At 42.9% G+C, this 20,510-nt stretch overlaps 1 protein-coding gene and 1 pseudogene across 1 annotated transcript in view; one reads left to right on the top strand and one right to left on the bottom strand.

Annotated features, from left to right (window-relative positions):
- Nucleotides 1-16,436, bottom strand: part of LOC126499098 (sodium-dependent glucose transporter 1-like) — a 37,552-nt gene extending 21,116 nt beyond the window's left edge. The window contains 3 exon segments of the mRNA XM_050138148.1: nucleotides 1,633-1,749; nucleotides 3,683-3,851; nucleotides 16,226-16,436. Of these exon segments, the coding sequence (XP_049994105.1) occupies nucleotides 1,633-1,749; nucleotides 3,683-3,851; nucleotides 16,226-16,384 (445 nt within the window). The 5' untranslated portion in view covers nucleotides 16,385-16,436.
- A 1,923-nt stretch (nucleotides 16,437-18,359) lies between these two features.
- Nucleotides 18,360-18,970, top strand: LOC126499097 (60S ribosomal protein L18-like; annotated as a pseudogene).
- The last annotated feature ends 1,540 nt before the right edge of the window (nucleotides 18,971-20,510 follow it).

The following is a 20,510-nucleotide window of genomic DNA, read 5'->3' as shown; positions in this document are numbered from 1 at the left end:
TTAGATTCTTTAGATACATAGAGATAGTATTCTATCTAGATAGGTCATCTTCAACCACATCATTTTCTGTGGAAAATGGCATTTAAATAACTTAGGGTTCTGTTGACATGAGACATGATTGCTTCTGACAGCACCAATCTATTCCTGAGAGAATGTTGAGCAGCAAAGACACTCCACTTGGAGCTTGTTTTCTTCTTGGCAAAACTGGCCTTTGGGTAAGGAACTGACAATGCCTCAACCACTGACAAGTTACATAGTATCTGGAAATGGATAAGCAGGACTGTCAAATCTTGCCAAGACAGGATAAGATGGTTTTGAAAAATTTCCTGCCTCTAAAAATGGTCTGTCAATTATGCTAGGTCATAGCCAAAGTTGGTTGCTTCAGTGTTGCAAAATGAGACTTTGGGTGATTGCTCAGGTAGATAATTGTCTCTATCATATATTGCTTGCTTTAGAAGCTACTTGATTGTACCTCCTGCCTGCTCAAGTAATATTATCTCCCTTCTCAGGCCTTTGATGGGGTTGAAGATTAGATAGTCATAGTTACCGTCCTCTTATGATCTAGCCAAGCCATTTCCAATACAAGACTTAGACTCCTTAGGCTTGAATGTTTATTAAAACATTTAGCATATGTTCCTTGCTTAATATTGTTTATGCTGATTGTAATTCTAATCTTATACTTTGTATCTGTTCCTAGTTTATATTGTTTTGTATTGGGTTTGGAACTCTCTTACTTAAACAAAAGGGGAAGGTGTTATGAGAGTTCTTTTCACTCCTTTGGCCAATAGCCTTTAAGATACCAGCCCACTTGGGTGTGGTCTCTTTCGCTTTAAAAAGCACCAGTAACCCTGCTCTCTCTTTCTCTCTCTTGTTTCCAGCTCTGCTTCCGGCTATTAGACTCTGTTCCTGGTCACACAGAGGGCTGTTGTCTAGGACAGTGATCTGTAAGTTTTTCCCCTTAAGTAAATAACCATTTTATTAATCATAATTCCAAACTGGTGTGGGATTGTTTTGTGACTTACATCTACACATATGTCATTTAGTAGATCTGTGTGTGTTGCATATGAGTGTGTAGGCATGCACACAATTGTGTGCATATCCAGAGGCCAAAGGAAGACGTCCAGGGTCTTCTGTCATGCCCTGCCTTATTGTCATTAGACAATGTCTCTCACTGATCCCGAGCTTGCCATTGCAATGATGCTGGACAGCAAGTGATGTCTTGGATCTGCCTACTGAGCTATCATGCCTGCCCCCACAGCTGTGGGTTTTTAAAGACACCGTGCATATGCAGAAGCTTTACTATAAAGTGAAGTTTAGAAAGCAAAGAGCAAAAAACAAATGCAAAGAAAGTGGCACAAAGCACAGGCTCTTGGATGCCCTCTTTGGATGCTGATAGCAACAGGACATAGGACAAAAATCTCTAGGGCCATTCACGGTCAGATAGTTAAGAGAATTGCTGCCTTACTCTGCAAGAAGAGCAGTTGCTGGCAGGCTGGTTCTGAGTTGATGACTCCAGATCAACAGCTCTTTTTCATGTCAAGCCTATCACAAGGAAGAATTTAACGCCTCATGCTCCACCTTTTCATAGCAGTAGTGTCCCAGTCCTGGGTAGGACATCGAGGGATTACTTACCTGTATCCAGAATGCCAAATGAGATGCTAGTGACAGACATTATGGCAGTCAGTAAGACAGCTGTCTTACAAAATGGGATCAGGTAAAAGCCAGCCGAGGTGAACAGGTTTGACAGCCCTGAGAAGACAAGGTTGAAAGAAAGGCAGCTGTAAAAAGCAGTATTTGAGAGTCAGGAGTCACTCCAACATAATAACTCCACCAAATGCAAATGGGATCAAATTTTTAAAAACCTTGTGTGGGTGAATATTGTACCTTCTACAAGTAACCATGCCTTTTAAATCTTTATGGATTACAAAATATAAAAGGTTTAAGAATTAATGTAATTCTATCATTGCTAGAATCAAGCTACAAAACACACAATTAAGCCAAGTTTCATAGCAAAAGAAGCAAAAGCTTTTTATTTAAATGTTTTACACTCAAGAACCAAAGGAGGGCTGCAATAGGGCTTTGTGCTGCCACTCCTGAAGACCCGAGTTATAGCTCAGCAACCCACACGTGGAAGGAGAAACTGAGTCCCGAGAGTTGTCCCCTGACTCCACAGGAGAGCTCTGGAACACGCACTGTAGTTAATTAAATGCACTTTTTAAAATATTTATTTATTATGTATACAAGATTTTGTATATGTGTATGTCTGCAGGCCAGAAGAGGGCACCAGACCTCATTACAGATGGTTGTGAGCCATGATGTGGTTGTCGGGAATTGAACTCAGGACCTTTGGAATAGCAGGCAGTGCTCTTAACCACTGAGCCATCTCTCCAGCCCCTTAAATGCACTTTTATGATTAAAAAAATAGCTGAAATAGAGGGGAGTAGTTAGAGAGCTAGCTCAGAGGACGAGCATGCACCATGCCTGATCCCCAGCCTGGTGGAAGCTGGGTGGTGGCAGCGCACGCTTTTAGCACTTGGGAGACAGAGGCAGATGGACACTGAGTTTGAGGCCAGTTTGGTCTGCAGAGTGAGTTCCAGAATAGCCAGGGCTACTAAAGAAACTGCTGGAGGAGGCAAGAGGCTGGTGGGCTGAGACATGTTGGGATCTTGTAATCCTAGAGTTTAGGAGGCTCCCCAGAGCAAGCAAATCAGTGAGTTCAATGAGAGAACCTGCTTCCATGAAGAAACTGGAGAGTCATCAAGGAAGACACCTGGTCTCCAGACTCATTCACACATACCTGAACATACATGAGCCCACACATATGTGAAACACACACACACAGGCAAAACAAACAAAAAAAATCCAAAAACCAAAAGGAATGTTTGCATATAGAATAACAAAAAAGCCAAGAGGAGGATGAGTTACTAGTAAACTTTACGTAAGTTAGTTTGTGGACTTGGGAGGAAAACACAAGGCATGTAGTTCTTGGCTGGGACTTAGCTCAGTGGTAGAGACCTGTGTAACAGGATTCTCCACAAACAAAACTTTACATCTATATAGTGAGTTATATGTATTCTTCAGTGCACTTTGGAATAAAAGGGATCTCTTATGTATTCACCAGGAATAATAGATTGTTGCTTCAGATGCAGAGGTGTTTTGCCTTACTTTCTTTAAAGGTAGACTTATTCAAAGCAGGTGTGGTATAGACTTTCCCATCTGCTTCCAGATGTGGGCGAGCATCCTGAGCTCGTTTCTGACATTGGATAGCAGCGACAAAAAATGCGGCTTGCGTTAGTTCAGCAACCTTCCCTGCCCTTTTGTGTCCAATCCAGGTTCCAAGAGCTGTTTCTTACCTCTGCGGCCCTGGGAACCCAGCTGAGCCTCCAAGGAGCCCAATGTGGGGACGCTGTGTGTGTCTGGAATGGAACCTGATTTAGGGCCTCGGCTGGCAAGACTTGGGAGTGCCAACACTCCCACTCACAGGGTTAGTCAAGTTTCCAAAGCGCTCCTTAACGATTCCCTGTCACTGCCTTTGGAACAATAGCCTCTGGCAACCCAGTTGGCAACAGCAAAGCACAGTGTACTTCAGCTGTCAAGGTCCCCAAGCTGATGCCTTCGTATTTAGAGACTCACTGCACACTCACTGCCAGAAACACTGAAATGAAAATCACTGTTAGCTTACCCAAAAGTAAGAAGTGATTCATGCAGTCGAAAAGCACCCCGCCGACCACAGAGCCGCCCAAGTAGCCGAGGGCCCGGCCCACGAATATTTCCGATAGGCTGCTGATGTTCCGGTTCACATTTCGTGCCAGGTCTGGAAAAGTGGGTCCTAGCACAGCAGCGCCCACTCCCTACAATTTACAAAGACAAACGGTTTTACTTATAAACAAAGTGACATCCATCTAATTATATCCACTGCAGATGAGCTAGTGGCGAGCGATAACAAGGCAGAGATTGACTGTAAGGCCCCGAGAGAGGTAGGAATACTCAATAACACTAAAGTTAACCGCAAGCCTTGGGCACCTGTTGCTTTTGTTTCTTTTTTTTTGTTGTTTGTTTTTGTTTTTTGTTTTGTTTTTTTTTCTGCTTTTCTTTGTTTCAAACCTCTCAATTTTTCAAAAGTCCTTTAAATCTGTGGCTTTTAAGAAATTATTTCCTATTTGACAATACATTAAAAGGCTATTGTGTATTAAACGCTAATTTAGAGCTAGGGAGGCAGCTCTGTGGTAGACCACTTGCCTAGCAAGCCCAAGTCCATGTTTAAAGTCTAGTACTACAAATTAATGATTATTTATCTTTAATTTTTCATTTCTTTAGTGTGTGTGCATCCACACCTGTGTGTGCATCCACACCTGTGTGTGCCATGGTGTACATGTCTGGATAACGAGACCACTTGTGTAAGTCAGTTCTTTCTTCCATGTGGCTTTTGAGAATCAAGCCCAGGCTCGGTGGCATACATCTGAACGGCTGAGCTGTCTCGCCAGTTATAGTATTTCGTAAGATGTACCGTTCATTTTATTTTCAAAATAAATTTTTAGCATAGTATTTGCAAATGCATTGGAAGCTCGAATGTGAGGATTTACATACCAGAATTTTAGTTATCTGATTGTTCTGTTTTTTTATATTATTAAAACAACTACTTCTGGTACAGATGGGGTTCTACACAAACACACAACATAGGAGATAAGTCCTCTGAGCTTGTGCAGATCTACACTTCGTCAAGGACATCCTCAGCCATCAGACCTGCAGCATGTCCTATCTTCCTTACAAAATGTTACATGCACAGGTACTGCCTGGCTTTCACGATACAGCTACAGCATTAAGGAATGGCAATCTACTACTCAATGTAACTTTGGTCTATAGCTACCTCAGCATGCCAGGAAGTCTGGCAAACCTGTCATCACACTGCAACCTTCTGAGTGTATCTCTTGTAACAAACGGCCAGCCTCATGGGCTGCGCAATGCGTAGATAAGTCCAAACAAGACAAAATGTAGGCGGAACCAGTGAAAGTTACTTCTATACATTTACTCTCTTTTTCTGCCTATAAATAAATCTTTTCCCACACTAATCGTTAGGGATGTCTTCTTCTGTTGACTCAAGGAGCTGCCCAACTTATAAATGCTCCTCTGCTCAAATAAGATCTTTTAAAATATTTATTTATTTTATGTGTACATGTGAGCACATCAGTATGTGTATGTGCGCTACACGTATGCAGGAGCCAGAAGAGGGTGTGGGACATTCTGGAATTGGAGTTACAGGTGGTTGAGAGTCAGCTGATATGGAAGCAGGGAAGCAAACCCAGGCCTTTGCAAGAGCAGCAGGTACTCATAGCTGCTGAACCATCTATCTCCAGTCCCTCAAATGAAAATGGACCAAATTAAAAAGTTTGACATCAGATGTGTGGTGGAAGAGACCTCCAGTGATGTTATCAGCATCAAATGATTACACCAATGTATCAACTAGAGTCTTTTGTGTTCAGTGACCTCAGCACAGCAGTCGAGGTCACCGTGGGCTGTCTCTTCTATCTGTCTACAGATTTGTGTACGGTCCTCTGTGTTGCTACATTGGACCACAGACGGGAGAGCACTTTTGCAATGGGTTCCTCCAGGCTAAGGTGTCTGGGAGACTAGCTGTAGGAAATCCTACAGCCAGTAGTTAGCGCAAGTAGCCTTGAAGTTACCCACCCGCCTGGCTGTGGCCTCTTATACTATAAATGCTGATTTCCTCTCTCTTCCAGCAGCTGGATTTGGTTTCTGCTCCCCGTTTGTGCAGAGGACTCTTATCTGTGAGTCTACCCCTAAATAAATAATCCTTTATTATAATCAGTTCTGAGCTAGTGTGGGATTTCTTTTAGCGTCCTTCCTCATCTGGCACCCACATGGATCCGGACTCCACACCTACTGGGTAGACCAGTCTAAAAGGCCCAAATAGTCCACAGCCCAGAAGGTCTCCCACCCCTGCCCACTTGGTTTGCTTTCACCTACTAAGCAGTTTTTTGTTAAAGCCCCACCACAGCAGAGCTAAGTGGCCGTGGCAAGTTGGCAATTTCCCAAGTTCGTGCACACCCCACCCCCACTGCTGTGTTCCTGCTGAGGGACAACTTCAGGTTTGTGCTCCCTGCTCCTGAATTCTGGGCTCCTTGCTCCATGTGCTTAAGCCCTTTACAATGAACAAATCTTGTCCCTGTGCCACAAAGCAGCCTTAAATGCTTGGAGCAAGATTCAAGAGCCAAGAAAATAAATTGAATTATATACTAGGGTTAAACAGGGCCAGAGAGAACCCTTTAGTGACTTTTTACAAAGATTAACTAAGGCTGTACAATTGGGAGCAATAGACCCAGATGCTAGATGAGTACTTATTGAATCTCTGACTTTTGAAAATTCCAACTTAGAATGCAAAAAGATACTTGGGCCTCTATACTGATGCAAATAAATCAGGAAAGGCAGGCTACAAATCAGAAGATTTAAGTAAGGTAGAGCAAAGTCCTTATAATTCTGTCCAAAAGACAGAATTATATGCTATTCTCATGGTACTAAGGAATTTTAAAGAACTTCTTAATATAGTTACTGATTTACAATATGCAGGAAAAGTTGTCTTGCATATTGAAACTGCTGAATTTATACCAGATGATACAGAATTGACTTCATTATTCATACAGGTTCAAGATATAATCAGGAATGGACTTAGTCCCATATTCATAACACAATCTTATCCCATAAGGGTCTGCCAGTTCCTCTAGCACAAGGTAATGCAGAAATTGAGCAATTATTGATTGGAAGTGTGTTGAAGGCCTCAGAATTTCATAAGAAACATCATGTCAATAGCAAAGGTTTAAAGAAAGAGTTTTCCAGCCAGTTTTATGCCTGGTATTGGCATAAAAACAGACAGGAGGACCAATGGAACCTAATAGAAGACCTGGATATTAATCAACATTCCTTTGAACACCTGATTTTTGACAAAATATATCAAAAGGAAAAAAAGCATATTTCATAAATAATGCTTGCATAACTATATATCAACATGTAGAAGAATGAAAATAGAGCCATATCTACCACCATGCACAAAACTCAAGTCCAAATGGATCAAAGACCTCAACATAAAGCCAGCCACACTGAACCTTATAGAAGAGAAAGTGGAAAGTACACTTGAACGCATTGGCATAGGAGACCACTTCCTAAATATAACCCCAGCAGCACAGACACTGAGAGAAACAATTAATAAATGGGACCTCCTGAAACTTAAAAGCTTCTGTAACACAAAGGACATGGTCAACAAGTCAAAATGACACCCAACAGAATGGGAAAAGATCTTCACTAACCCTACATCAGACAGAGGTCTGAGCTCCAAAATATACAAAGAATTCAAGAAATTGGTCATCAAAATACCAAATAATCCAATAAAAAATGGAGTATAGACCTAAACATAGAACTCTCAACAGAGGAATCTAAAATGTCTGAAAGACACTTGAAATGTTTAACATCCTAGTCATCAGGAAAATGCAAATCAAAACAACTCTGAGACTCCATCTTATACCTGTAAGAATGGCCAAGATTAAAAATACTGATGACAACTTATGCTGTAGAGGTTGTGGAGAAAAAAGAACACTTCCACATTGCTTGTGCGAATGCAAGCTGGTACAACCCCTTTGGATGTCAGTGTGGCGATTTCTCAGAAAATTAGGAAACATACTTCCTCAAGCCTCATAAAGGTTGGGGTAGGATTCTGTTCTTGTCTTTGCAGGAAAATACTCATCTTCAGAAAATCAAGAGACCCTAGACATCTAGATACCTAAATAGGAAAAGATAATTATTCAGATAGGACCACCAAGCAAAGAGAATTATCACTTATGAGGACAGATCTTCTGAGGGTAAGAATCTCTGAATATTAACTAGAATAATAGTCATGACTCACTTAAAAATCAAATCTGGCTTTGGAGTTGGACAACTGCTCTGTCCTTCCCTAAATCCAAGCGTGTTGTTAAAAGAAAAATTCAGAGTTTTGTCTCATGTCAGGAGCCATCCAGTATGGGACAGAAAGAAGAAAGAATTTAGAAAAAAATTTTACTTTTCTTCATACATATTTTTGACCCTATCATACCTTTATTGAATATATGTCTGTATAAATAATATTTAAGTTTTCCACAATAAACAATGAATTTTCCTACAGTAATCTTTGAAGTTTCCAGGAAGAAGATGGGGCCCCACAACAACAACCCTACCTGGTTGATATGACATCATGATACTGATAGTACTACTATAAGACCTGTTTTGGGTACCAGCTGCACAAGATGGTTCCAACTTGATTAGGTGAAATTCTGTACTTTTTACAACGTTATGGCTAGAACTCAAATAGAAACCTCATAAAAACCTTACCAAATACTTAAAGACTATTTACAATTATACCAGACAGTAATCTTGAAACTTAACCATCGTTTTACGTTCACAGGAGCCCATAGAAAGAACATTGCCAGCTGAAAATAATTCTAGAAGATGTCTCCTCTCCCAACAAAGTTTGTCCTCAGGGCTAGGGACATCATTTAGGGGTTGAGTATAATTGGCATAGCTTTGGGGGGTTGGAGGGAAATTATGTAGGCTCAGGGATCTCTTTGAGGAGAAATAAAGGGAAATTGGATGAGATAATAAATTAGTGTGAGCTTACTCACACTAATAATAATAGTGAGCAATAGAGTGAATACTTCTTGTGAGCTATTAGTTATAGGCAATTTACATTGGTATAGATTCTTGTATATTGATACAAACTTAAATTGTATTAAATATATTCCTATTTTCATCTATAATATTTGTATACCAAGGCAAATTAATTTTGTCATATTGTATGTATGCATGCTTTTACCTCTGCTTAAGACATTTTGTAGATTGATACACTCTTAGGATATATTTATCATATTGCAATATACATTTCTATCTCTTATCAAGATACTTATACATTGTTTACATTTTGAGGTCATTGTCCTCATTTATTGCACAGTTGTTTAAATATTGTTTAGCATTCTAATATGAAATCTTAGTCTTTAAGTTATATAGATATTAAGAATTGTAAGTCAATAGTCATCTATGTTTATCATACTTATATTTAGACTAATCAGGTTCTTTAGATAAAAAGGGATTATATTCTACATAGATAGGCAATCTTCAACCACTTCAGAGTGCTGTAGAATATGACATTTAAATAACTTAGGGCTCTGTTGAAGTGAGACACGATTGCTCCTGGCAGCACTGATCTATTCCCAAGAGAATGTTGAGCATTGAAGACACTCCACTTGGAGCTTGTTTTCATCTTGGCAAAACTGGCCTTTGGGCAAGGAACTGCCCATGTATTGACCACTGACAAAATGCACTTTTTCCAGACAGGACAAGCAGGATACAAGAGAAAAGACTGTCAAATCTTGCCAAGACAGGGTAAGATGGTTTTGAAAAACTTCTTGCCTCTGAAAATGGTCTGTCAGTTACTCTAGGCTTAGCCAAAGTTGGTTGCTCCAATGCTGCAAATGAGACTTTGGGTGATTGCCCAGGTAGCCTGTTGTCTCTGTCATCTACTGCACATTTTGGAAGTTGATTAATTGCACTTCCTGCTTACTCAAGTAATACTATTTCCCTTCTCGGGTCTTTGATGGGGTTGAAGACTAGATAGTTGTAGTTACTTTCCTCTCATGATTTAGCCAAGTTATTTATAATACAAGACTTAGACTTCTTAGGATAGGATAATTATTGAAACATTTATCACATGTTTCTTGCTTGATATTGTTTATGCTGTTGTAATTCTAATTTTTATACCTGATATTTGTTCTTATTGTATATAATTTTGCATTAGATTTAGAACTATCTTATTTAAACAAAAGTGGAGGTGCTGTAAGAAATCCTATAGTCAGTAACCTTTAAGTTACCCCCCTGCTTGGGCTTGCTCTTAGACTATAAATGCCAATGTAAAGTGCGTGTTCTCTCTCTCTCTCTCTCTTCCTGCTGCTGGATTTGGTTTCTGTTCCCCGTTCATGCAGAGGAGTGTGATCTGTGAGTCTACCCCTAAATAAATAACCCTTTATTATACTCAATTCTGAGCTAGTGTGGTATTTCTTTTTAGCATCCATCTCCAGAGACTGATTTCTTAGACACTTGTTTATCATCATCACTAAGTTAAGGGCACTGACCCTGTGTACATTCGGGGGCTGGGCAGGAGTAAGTTAACTTTATTAGGAAACCTTGAACTAGAGTGGCTAGAATGGAGATGTCTTCACTTAGATGAAATTGCTCACTTGAGAAAAGAATCCAGTGCCTTAAAATTAGTATGATGCGTTCTTTAACGTGTTCACTGAGGTGCATAGGAGGGGTGGCAACCTGTGGAGTGATCACCAGTGTTTGCTGCTCCCTCAGAAGGTGTGGCATGGGGTGGCCTGGGAGCATCTTGGAGATACCATAGGTGGTACGGAGAGAGTGTGTTGCCTCTGTCTGGCCTGCTGCTGTCAGAGAGGCTTGCCAGACAGAGAAGCCAAACCAAAAGAGATTAGGGATACTGTACCTCGTGCCTGGGAACCCACACATCCACAGTTTGCTCAGGCTCACAGGGAGGAAAATGGTGGGACAAAGACAGAGCTTCCTCCTCCCGGGTCAGCACTGAAGGATCCTTTGAAAACCTCAGACGGTTAGGATCACAACTTCCCTTCTTTCTCTTTCTAAGTATAGTAGTGAAACTTAAAAATAGTGGTAAAATAAAATTTAAGTGAGCTAATGACCCCCTCCTATGAGCTCCCCTGCAAAAGGAAAAAAAATCTTAAATGTCTTCATATATATCTATTTTTCTCTTTGCTTTTGATCTTGCTCACTTGAAAGAGACTTTTTCTGTCTCTAAATGCTGAGGCAGGTGTGGTGACTATAGTCCTAGCACTCCTGAGACTCTGGTAGGCAGAGAGGGGGCTTATGTGAATAGAGTATTCTTAGAAAAGAGGAGGAGGAGGAGCAGCAGCAGCAGCAACAATCCATGTTCTTTTCAGACTTACGTTTCTTGGGTAGTGTTTGGGTCATAGGATGCTGCTGGTTTAATTTTGAAAGGCCTGGGCATCTGGAAGTGGCAATTCACAGATTTCCCAGTCTGCATTTTGTTCCCCTGACATTCCTAATAACTTGCTTCCTTCTTTACCCTAGAGATTAAGGTAAATAAATGTTAAATTATAAGAAATGAAGGAATCTAAAACTATCAGAAATAAAGAAGTAGGAATTCCATTATGTAGCCATCCAAAGGTGATAAGTGCACTTTTGGCACAGACTGCATCTATGAAAGAAGACTTTTCATTTTAGCAAGGATGATGAAGTCAGTTGTAAAAGAGAAGAGGAAAAGTCCAGGACAAATCTGAATAGATGGGGACATTACAGAGAGGGCTGGGGTGCAGTTCCGTTGGTATGGTACCTTCCAGGGTGCAGGGAGCCCTGGGTTTGATGCCCAGCAGAGGCTGAGTGTGGTGGTACAAACCTGTAATTTCAATCTTAGAGAGATAGAGGCAGGAGGATCAGAAGTTCAAGGTCATCCTTGGGTAGGTATAGAATTCAAAACAAGCCTGGGGTTTGAGAGACCCTGTCTAAAGACAACCCCAACAAGGACCACACTACAAACCTAAAGCATTGCAGGAGGCGAGAAGTCTTATCCTAGATGAACTTTGTGAAATAAACTTTATGTGTGAGCATGCTTACTGAAATGAAAGGAAATTATTCACAAGTTTTTCTTAAAAATGAACATAACAATCTAAAATACAATGTAAAACTAGAATTTTGTTCTTTTTGTTAAAAAATACAACAATAAATAAAAACCAGGGTCTGAAGAGACAGCTCAGTGTGCAAGAGTGCTTATTGCTCGTCAACAGGGCAAGGCTTCTGTTCCCAGCATCCTCATATGGTGCTCACAACCACCTTTAACTACAGCTCCAGAGGATCTGATGCTGCCCTCCTGGCACCTGCACACACGTGGCACACACATGGACACACACTCACACACATAAATAATATTAAAATATGTCGAAACCAAACCAAGTAAAACACACACGGCTTTGTACTGATGAGATGGCTCAGTGGGTAATGGTGGTTGCCACCAAGTCTGTCACCTGAATTCAAGCCCCAGAACTCGGGGTAGAAGGAGAGAATTGGTGCCTGCAAGTTGTCCCTCCACCCAGGTGCTGAGCACACAACGGTTCCCTACACACAAACGCGCGAACGCGCACACACACACACACACACACACACACACACACTTCTATTGTAATTTTACAATATTGTACAGATACTGTAAAGGAATTTTCTTTGCCATTGGGGTAATTATTATAGGATGTGAAAATCCTGGGTTTTACTGAGATAATTTTCTGTGCTCTGTGATGTCCTTATTAGGTTTTTGTTGACTTAAGATCACACTTTTAACCCCAGCTCTCTAGAGGCTGGGTCAGAGGACCAGGGTGTCCACGTCAACCTAGGACTACACAGTGACACCTCATCTCAAAATATAAACAGTGCCATCCTATGTATTTGCCTTTGAAGTATTGATATCATGTAGGTAAATTAAAGATTGTGCTTTGCTTCAATTAATCTTATTTTGATCAGATGTTGAAAATCTTCACTGTTTCTTTTCTTTTTTTTTTTTTTTTTTTTTTAAAACTAATTTCTCCAAATCAAATGAAATAAGTCTTTTTCTAGATATTTAATTGATTTAGCAACTTTCTAGATGGGTCCTTGGAATATCTCCAAAGAGTGTATCTTTTTATAAAAAATAAGAATTAAACTCATATCTATTAGTTTATTTGATGCATTAAAGTATATGAGAAGTACGATAAAATAATAAATGCAAGATGTGAACACAAGTGATACATTCAAGTACGTGAGACCTGTGAGGATATGATAAGGAATTCAAAATTAATGAGTGGTGTACAGATGGGTGCGTTACTAACTTGTGTTTTGGAAATTGTGTGTAATTCTTAGAAATCTAGTGGGCATAGAATAACACTAGCAGTCACAATTCAAAGTGTTACTTTGTTATTCTGAAGCAGAGCTCACATGTCCCAGGGAAGCTTTGATCTCCATAAGCAGCTGAGGATAATCTTGAGGCTCTGATTCCACCTCCCTCTACTTCCTGAGTGCAGATATGCTTACAGGCATTGTGCGAGGGATAAACCTCAGGCCTTCCTGTGTGCCTGCAAGTACCCACCCCCTGTGCTGCCACCCAGCCTCCACCTGTTTCCTTTATTTGTTATAAGCAAGAGCCAGGCCTAGCCACCCTCCCATAGTCCTAGTTAATCAGGAGGCTGGGGTAAGAAAATCAGCTGAGCCCAGGAGTTCTGGTCATCACGGACAGCCTAGCAACACCCATCTCATAAGGTTTGTATGCAACAGACATAACAAACTTTTCTTGCCAAGTGCATTACTGTTACACAGAACCCTCACAGGAGCTTTCACCATGGCCATCATGGTCTGGACACTTGCAGTTAATGGTTCAGAATGAGAGGGCAATGGCGGAAGGGACACCAAGGTCCACTGGCCCGGATAGGAATTCTCAGCTTCTAATGAAGAAACCAGTGGCTCATAAACACCAAGCTGATGTTTAACCCAGGGCCAACCACAAGAAGAATTAAGTAGCGAGGAAATGACTTGGCATATTTTCGTGCTAAGTTAGTCCGTGGTGAAACTGCAAGCTTTGCAACGTGAAGGAATGCGGTAGATTAGACCCAAGTCCATTTACCTATCAGAATCTATTTAAAATGTAGTACTGGGCCTCTGTGCTTGAGATGATGCAAATTCATTGCTAAGCATGGACCCAGGGAGAGCGTGGATGGCTGCCTGGTGCTGGCTGAGTCCTCAAAGCAGCTAGTATTAAATGCTTCTGTACTCTAAGATACACCATGGCAGGGAAAAAAAAATGATTGATACCATAACAAAACATTGGTGAATGCACATTTTCCCTGGACGGGGCTTCTAACCAGCGTTTGCCTTTGCATCCCACCTTCAGGTAACCTGATAAAGCCCACGTCCTGTACGTCATCAGCGGGATGAGCCTGGCACTCACAGGCTCCAGAAGTGCTCATTTCCTCATGTTCAGTAGCTGCAGTTAAATTAGAAGCTGTGTTTTCCTAGCAGGGTCCTGGAGAAATCCCTGGCCACAGTGGTACCTCTTTCATCACACAAGCCGTGTAAGAGCTAAGCGGGGAACCACAGACGCAAAGGCAGTGAGCCCAATTCCTGGATCACCCGGAGGGCTCAGTCCCAAGCTCTTCCAAGTGATGACAACAGGATCCATTCCCACTGGAGAACATAGACGGAGCCCTTGTGGATAGTCACTGCCAGGCCTCCTCCCTAATGAAGACCTGGGTATCACCTGTTCACATAAAATGTGACATGATCCAGAAGGCAAAGCTTCCGTGCATCAATCCAAAGTGTATTTTCACTAAGACCATCTTCAAGCAGAAAAGGCTTTGGCTTTCTAGACACACACACACACACACACACACACACACACACACAGCTACTGTTGATGCTCTCCCTTTCGTCTCCTTGCAGGAAAGCACAGGGAAATGTTGTCGTCTTTGGATAAACTCTGACTTAAGGAGTGTGCCCTAGTTTCTTAGTCCTGTCCACCTGTTAACTATCCTAACTCCCTCCCTTACCTGCCGGGATCCTGAGAGTCATAGATGTTTCTATGTGCTCAGCCTTCGAACTGCAGGTAAAAGCATGAAGAAGGCATAGAGAGTTACCTGATGAATCTGTTATTGTCCATCATGGATTAGATAACTGGACCAAACTGACCATGACTATGGTCACAGAAAGTGCTGCTGGTACCCAAGACCTCATCCCATTTCAAACCGAGCTGCAGACCCACAAGGAAAGTGGGATGGTTAAATCAGCCTACAGTTGTCCTTGTGTGTAGGAGTCTGCAACCTCAGTACTCCAACACCTGAAGCCCAGCCAAAAGAATATTCTTAGACAAGCAGGTGACAGCCAAGTGCTGAGTCCTTTACAGCTGCACACGGCCCAAAATGTCCGAAGAAGTCGGGTGAGTTGTGCACAGTCGTGTTATTTCCATACACTCTCTGGGTCTATAGACACTGCCTGCCCATATTCCAGAGTGGAGTTTCTCAGCCTTCACTGGCCCTGTCCAGTTCCTGAATTACTTCTTTGTACGAAGAAACTTAAAATCAACACAGGTGATCTTTGCTTTTCAATAGGAGCAGTAACGGAAAGGTTAGCAGCTGTCAGAGGGAACCCTTGGCCCTTTAAGAAAATGTTTCTAATTCACCCACATTTAGAGAACCGCCAATTCTCACTGCACCACGTCTGCTCCAAGGCAAGGTGTGCCCCTTCCCCAGGCAGAAGCCGCCCAAGACTCAGGGTCAGGTGAGCACAGGTGCTCAGCAAGCAGTGAGTTCAAGGGTCAGAGCAGTGGCTCTCACCAGAGCGCTCCCTGATTCTAGAAAGATTTACAGAAGACCTGGCCCACGGGAGGGGGGGTGCCCCTGCTTCCACAGTGACTACTTCTCGGATCTTCCATCCCCACCATCAAAGCCCAGTTCTGATTCCATCTCTGAGGTGCGCAGTTAGCAGACATTACTCCGCAGAAGACTCACTTTCAACTCTCTGAGACCACAATTCCCCGGACAAAGAGAGGTCATCAGAGGAGAAGGCGCTTCTCCCTGTGCACTCTGCTCTGAGAAAAACTCAAGGATCCGAAGGCTCAATTCACATAGGATTATGGTAGAGAGTGAGGCAGCTTCTGGCTTCAGCACCTACCTAACTCTGAGACCTGACAAAAGTCTCCTCCCCTGTGGGGCCTAGTTTTCAGCTGCGAAATTAAATTGTTAGCTGGACGTGGTCAGGGCACAGGGAAGAACTCTCAGGAAGGAACCTTGCTGTGTATTGATCTGGGGTGGGAGGGCCATTGGCACACACCAGCAGAACCCACACACACACACACACACACACACACACACATACACACATACACGCCTTGTACAGAAACCAAGTAAGATTTGTTGCAGTTGCAAAACCCTAGGACAATCAATTTCACGTTTGGTTAGAAATGTACCCATTTTCCTGACCATGAAACCACCGCCCAGGCTGTTTAAATAATGCTGCACACAGGTCACACGAATGTGCAGGTGGTCAAAAGCCTGTCTCCCTGGAAGGGCAGGTCTCCTGCAGGAGGCTTGCACCCAGCCTGGCGGGGCGCAGCCTCAGCTCTCACCATCCCTAGGAAGGCGGCGTTCAGGACCACAGTGGTGAACCAGTGGAGCGCTCTTCCCCCTTGGCCGCTGGACACAGCCCTGAGCCCATTCTTCCCTGGGGTCTCAGCCTGGAGGAGGCGCTGCCCAACAGCCTTGGCCTGGGACCGTTGGGACTCCATTTCCAATCCCAGACTGGCAGTTCCAAACAAGGGGTTTTGCTGTGACCCAGCTCTTTAGCAGGGTCCCTGGAGCTCTGAGCCCCTGTTCCTTGGGACCAGAAGATTCCTCCCAGAGCCTCCTCCCACCAAGGACAATCCTGAGTCAGGGCCTTGGGAAGTTACACTTTGAACTGTGCACGTGGTGCGAGCAGGGGAAACTCAGGCTCATCTGACAAAACTAAGAAGAGCATTTGGCGGACAGGCCTCTCTCAGCAATCAGGAGCCCAGCTTCTTGGGGGAGAGGAAATGTGGTTTCCTGGAAGACCACATGTTCTCATGGCTTCATTCGGTATCCCTCTCACATAAGTGCACACGGGCATCCTGAGGACGTATGCATCAATCTCCTAAGGACGTATATACCGGCCTCCCGAGGAAGTATGCACCGGCCTCCGGAGGCTGACAAAGCTGGAAGCATAGTCTCAGGGGGGCCCAGTCAAGTGGTCTTGGGGACTAGAGAGATGGCTCAGGCATTGAAAGTGCTTGCTGGTTTTTGCAGAGGACTTGAGTTCAATTCCTAGCGTTCCTACTGGGAAGTTCACAACCTACCTTTAACTCTAGCTATAAGGGACCCAGCACACACACACACACACACACACACACACACACACACACACGTTCTTATCTCTTGTGAATACTCAGTGGTACCAACTTCTCTCCAGGCAGCAGAGGGCAGTCCCTAAAGGTATTTGGTCTAAGCATCTCAGTGTATTTTTTTTCCTTTTAAAAAAATGGAAAGAAAAAGAACCAATAGCTATAAGTGACATGTGGCTATTTTCCCCCAAGATGTGAATAATAGCGTGTGTGTGTGTGTGTGTGTGTATGTGTGTGTGTTCAGATGAGAGAAGAAAACACTGTGCTCCAAAAGATAGATTCAAATGCGTGACCACAGAGAGTCCTGGACAAAGACGGTGGATTACAATACTGGAATAAAGACACATGTTGTAGGAATTTAGCAGAGTCGTGGTATATGGAGTAAACTTTAGAGTGAACAGTGTTCCCTGTATCTGGGGTAGACATTATAGTGAAAAGTTCTCACTGTTTCTAGGGTAGACGTTAGAGTGGACGGCGTTCACTGTATTTGGATAAACTTTAGAGTGAACAATTCTCATTGTATCTGGACTAGCCTTTAGAGTGAGCAGTTCTCCCTCTGTCTGGAGTAGGTGACAGAGCGGACAGTATTCAGTGTTTCAGAGCAGACATTAGAATGGATAGTACTCACTGTTTCTCGATTAGGCATTCGATTGAACAGTTCTGGCTGTATCTGGCATAGATCTCACTATATCTGGGGTGCATGTTAGAGTGAACAGTTCTCATTATTTCTGGGTAGATGCAAGAGTGACCAGTTCTTACTGTCTCTGGAGTAGATGTTTGAGTGAACAGTGCTCACTGTATCTGTGCTAGCCTTTAGAGTGAGCAGTGTTCACTGTATCTGGAGTAGACATTCAAATGAACAGTTCTCTCTGTATCTTGGGTAGATGTTAGAGTGAACAGTTCCCATTGTATCTGGTGTAAACTTTAAGAGTGAACAGTTCCTGCTCTCTCTGGAGGAGACGGTAGAGTGAAGAGTTCTCACTTTGTCTGGAGCGACATTAGAATCAACAGTTCTTACTATATATGGAGTAGAAGTTACAGTGAACATTTCTCAGGGTGCCTGGAGTGGATGTTAGAGTGAACATTCTCACTGTATCTGGAGTAGACATTAGAGGGAACAATTTTTACTGTATCTGGAGTAGACGGGAGAGTGGACACATCTCACTTTATCTGGGGTCCATGTTAGAGTGAAGAGTTCTCACTGTGTCTGTAGCAGATCATAGAATGGACAATTCTAAACGTAATCGGAGTAGACAATAGAGTGAACATTTCTCACCGTATCTGGAGGAGACATTAGAGTAAACAATGCGCTCTGCTTTCCGGACCAGGCCGTGCAGGAGGCGCCATCATGGGTGTTGACATCCGCCACAAGAAGGACCGAAAGGTTGGGCGCAAGGAGCCCAAGAGCCAGAACATCTACCTGCGGCTGCTGGTCAAGCTGTACAGGTTTCTGGCCAGGTGAACCAACTCCACCTTCAATCAGGTTGTGCTGAAAAGGTTATTCATGAGTCGCACCAACCGACCACCTCTGTCCCTGTCCCGGATGATCCAAAAGATGAAGCTTCCTGGCCAAGCAAACAAGACAGCTGTGGTTGTGGGGATGGTCAAAGATGACGTGAGGATTCTCGATGTGCCCAAACTGAAGGTGTGTGCACTGCGGGTGAGCAGCCAAGCCCGAAGTCGCATCCTCAAGGCTGGGGGTAAGATCTTCACCTTTGACCAGCTGGCCTTGGAGTCTCCCAAGGACCGTGGCACTGTGCTCCTGTCTGGACCTCGGAAGGGCCGAGAGGTGTACCGGCATTTTGGCAAGGCCCCAGGAACCCCACACAGCCATACCAAACCCTATGTCCGCTCCAAGGGCCGGAAGTTTGAACGTGCCAGAGGCAGAAGGGCCAGCCACGGCTACAAAAACTAACCCTGGATCTTACTGTTATTAAAAAGCTTTGGATGTTGAAAAAAAAAAAACAATGCACTCTGTACCTGTGGTAGACATTAGAGAGGATGGTGTATACTGTGTCTGTGGTAGACATTAGAGAGGACGGTGTGCACTGTGTCTGTGGTAGACATTAGAGAGGACGGTGTGCACTGTGTCTGTGGTAGACATTAGAGTGAAGTAGTTCTTATTATTTCTGGGGGAGATGTTAGTGTGAACAGGGTATGATGTATATGGAATAGATATTAGAATAATCAGTTCTCCCTCTATCTGGAGAAGAAGTTACAGTGAACAGTTCCCACTGTCTCTGGAGTAGAATCAGAATGAACGGTTCTCACTCTATATTTGGTAGCCGTTAGAATGAACAGTTCTGACTGTATATCTGGAGTAGAGTTAAAGGGAACAGTGCTTACTCTATCTGAAGTAGACGATAAAGAGAACAGTCCTCACACTATCTGAGGTAGATGTTAGAGTGAACAATTCTCACTGTATCTGGAGTAGAAGTTAGAGTAAACAGTTCTCACTATATCGCAGTAGACGTTAGAATGACAGTTCTCACTCTATCCGGAGTAGTTGTTTGACTTAACAGCTCTCACTATATCTTTGGTAGATGTTAGTAAAAACAATTTTCATAGTGTCTGGAGTAGACTTTAGAGAGAGCAGTTCTGACTGTATCTGGAGTAGACTTTAGAATGAATAGGTCTCTGTATATGGAGTAGAATTCTCTCTGTATATGGAGAAGACGTTAGAATGAAATCTTCTCAATGTATCTGGAGTAGTCATTTGAGTGAACATTCTCGCTGTATCTGGAGTAGACTTTAGAATGAATAGTTCTCTCTGTATATGGAGTAGACATTTGAGTAAACATTCTCGCTGTATCTGGAGTAGACTTTAGAATGAAACCTTCTCACTGTACATGGAGTAGATGCCTAAGTAAACAGTTCTCACTGTATCTGAAGCAAACATTAGTATGAGAACTTCTCCCTGTGTCTTATTTAGACATTAGAATGAACAGTTCTCGCTGTTTCTGGGGTAATGATTACAGCGAATGGTTGTTCCTAGAAGTACTTTGACCTTGAAGAGTCATAATGGAAAATGGTAAAAAAAAAATTCTTTGTAGAAAACAGGGATGTTTTCCATGATTTGTAGAATTGCTTTCTGAAGGTGCATTGCGGCCTTTGAATGACTTTGGTCACAGAGGCCTTTGGCACACTTGAGGTTCTTAGATTATTATGTATTGCAAATGATACACAATGAAGGAGTGAAGTCATGAGGACATATAGCAAGACATATAGATAAGGAGGACCTAGGTTTGAGGAACTACTTACCCAAAAACCAGCTTTGTGAAGCTATCAATAAAATGCCGTTGTATGGCTGTTGGGGTTCAGTTCATCAGAGGCTGGACCTTCCTGCTGTCACACAGACCTCAAAATTTCATTTTGAAATGACCTCCTTCTTCCACCAACTCACACAGACAAATACCACAACGGTCTGAATGGGGGTCAAGAGATCTGGGGGGAGGGTGACAAAGACAAGAGGAAGACAAGAGGGGGCTGGGGAGAG

Source organism: Alexandromys fortis, unplaced genomic scaffold (assembly GCF_014885135.2).
Source record: "Alexandromys fortis isolate MF-2015 unplaced genomic scaffold, M_Fortis_MF-2015_v1.1 scaffold_14, whole genome shotgun sequence".
NCBI classification, from domain to species: Eukaryota; Metazoa; Chordata; class Mammalia; order Rodentia; family Cricetidae; genus Alexandromys; species Alexandromys fortis.
The sequence above is the reverse complement of the archived record's forward strand: the minus strand, read 5'-3'. Positions and strand labels throughout refer to the sequence as shown.